At 65.2% G+C, this 2,026-nt stretch overlaps 2 protein-coding genes across 2 annotated transcripts in view; both read left to right on the forward strand.

The window, feature by feature from the left end:
• Positions 1–351, forward strand: part of TPGS1 (tubulin polyglutamylase complex subunit 1) — a 5,910-nt gene extending 5,559 nt beyond the window's left edge. Inside the window, 2 exon segments of the mRNA XM_006904032.3 lie at positions 1–2; positions 4–351. The exon segment at positions 1–2 is cut by the window's left edge and continues 445 nt beyond it. Of these exon segments, the coding sequence (XP_006904094.3) occupies positions 1–2; positions 4–91 (90 nt within the window). The 3' untranslated portion in view covers positions 92–351.
• Positions 352–536: 185 nt separating this feature from the next.
• The window catches only part of CDC34 (cell division cycle 34), a 10,010-nt gene continuing 8,520 nt past the window's right edge, over positions 537–2,026 (forward strand). The window contains exon 1 of the mRNA XM_006904162.2: positions 537–722. Coding sequence (XP_006904224.1) covers positions 537–722 — 186 coding nt within the window. The remainder of the gene's footprint in view (positions 723–2,026) is intronic.

Consider the following 2,026-nt stretch of genomic DNA (forward strand, 5'->3'; position numbering starts at 1 on the left):
GGCTCGGCGGCCCAGCTCCCCCATGACCCGGGAGGAGTTCCTGGAGAAAGCTGCGGCCCTCTTCATTGCCAAGGTCAAGCCAGTGGGCTGAGCACCCCCACGCCTCGCCTGCCTCCTCCACTCAGACTGCTGGGGACACTGCGAGGCGGCTCGCCTGCTCCTGGGCAGAACGCGGGTCTGAGATGAGGACTGGGTGTTCCTGTGTGCAGGGGGCACACCCAGCTTGGGACCCGGAATGATGCTCCAGCCCCCTCCCAGGGGCAGGCAAGGGTCCTAGGAAGTGGACACCCCACCCCCCGCATACCTGCAGAGGCCCCTCTCAGCAGTAATAAAGTCTGTACCGGAAGCTGACCTGGAGTGCGTGTGTGCTTCTCACCCCCAGCCCTGAGCCACGGCCCCCCCACCACCCGGAGGTTAGACTCGCTGTCTCAGGTGCCAGGGCGCACCTGGACGTGGCGTCGTGGGAGTGGAGGGCACACGGGCGCCCAGCGAGGTGCCCTGGACCCAGAAGGCCCTGCCCAGGGCCATGGGCCGGCATGGCCGGCCGCCCTGAAAGATGGAGACTCCGTCTCCGGCCCAAGCCGTTCCTCCCTGGGCCTGTGTCCCTAGCTGTCAGGAAGAGGTCGACTGGTCAGATGCTAGTAGCGGTGACGACAGAAATAGCTGACACGTTTGAGACCTGTGACATCTTATTTGACTCTCGCCTCGTCTCGATGAGGAGGGTACGTCACTGCCCGTGTCTGGCAGATGGGGAACCCTCACAGGGACACCAAGGTGCTGTGGCCAGGAAATGGGCAGAAGCCCCAGACATCCACCACTGCCTGGGGCTTCCTGGGGGGTGAGGCCCCAGTGGGCCGGCTGGAGAGCCCGCAGACCGGGTCCCTCACACTGTGTTCCCAGGACTAACCCCACCCCCGCTCCCCTGCTTCCTAGGGTGTCAGGGGTAGGAGGCAGAGACCTCTGGAAACCTCTGCAAGAATCTGTATTGATTACTATTTATTGACGAGCTGCCACATGCCAACGCTATGACATCGATGCCATGGGCAGTCGAGGGTCAGAATACCTGGACCACTTGCCAAGTAACAGCCATTTGACAGGCGAGGGGCTGCCTCGGGTCCCCAGGGTGCGGGGCACAGGGCCTGAGAGATGAAGCTTTCCTTTGTGGCTGCGCATGCCAAGGCCCAGCCCCGAGCAGCCCTCTGAGCTGCTGCTCTGCCGGGCGCTGTTTGGCACCTCAGCCCCACCCCCAACTCCGCGGAGTGTTCCTTTCCCCAGACTGGGCCAGCTGCCTGTCAGCTGGCACAAGGCCAGACACCAGGTGTTGGGGCATTTGGGGGAGGAAGTCACCTTGGCACAGCTCCAGGTGTTGCAGCTGTTGGCTGCCCAGGACACCTGTCAGGAAGACCACAGGCACAGCCGCAGGGCAGGCGCCACGACAAGCCGCGCGCGCTCACCCGGAGCTGTCACCCTGCAGAGGTGGAGGACTGGTCAGCCGCAGGGCAGGCGCCACGACAAGCCGCGCTCACCCGGAGCTGTCACCCTGCAGAGGTGGAGGACTGGAGGACAAGACACTACACCCAGCCCTCCTGACCAAGTGTCCTGGCAAGGGGTGTGTGGGTGTCTAGGCCGGGTACTCCGTCCGGTCAGAGCTCAGGAAGGTCAGGGCTAGCTGGGGTCAGGACTCGCGTGGGGTCAAAGGTCAGCCCAAGATTCGGATACGAACGAGGCTCAGGGCTCAGGCGGGACCTGGCCAGGATGGGTGCGGAACGAGTGCTTCCCCAGCTTCTATTCGCAGCAGCGCCTTGCGGTGTCCGGATTCCTCTGTCCAACCGACTGGCGGCTTGAAGGCTCTACTCAGGCCTCGCCTCCCTGGGGTCCCCACAGCCCTTGCGGGGCCGTCGTCCCCGCCCTGAGCTCCGCCGCACCCTCAGCCCCTCTGATGGAAAGAGAGGCACCGCCGGCCGAGGGGTCGGGGCGCGGGCCCCATCGCGGACTTTCGCCTGCCCTCCCGCCTCCCCATCCGCCC

The sequence above is a fragment of the Pteropus alecto genome, unplaced genomic scaffold (assembly GCF_000325575.1).
Source record: "Pteropus alecto unplaced genomic scaffold, ASM32557v1 scaffold30, whole genome shotgun sequence".
In the NCBI taxonomy this organism is placed as follows: domain Eukaryota; kingdom Metazoa; phylum Chordata; class Mammalia; order Chiroptera; family Pteropodidae; genus Pteropus; species Pteropus alecto.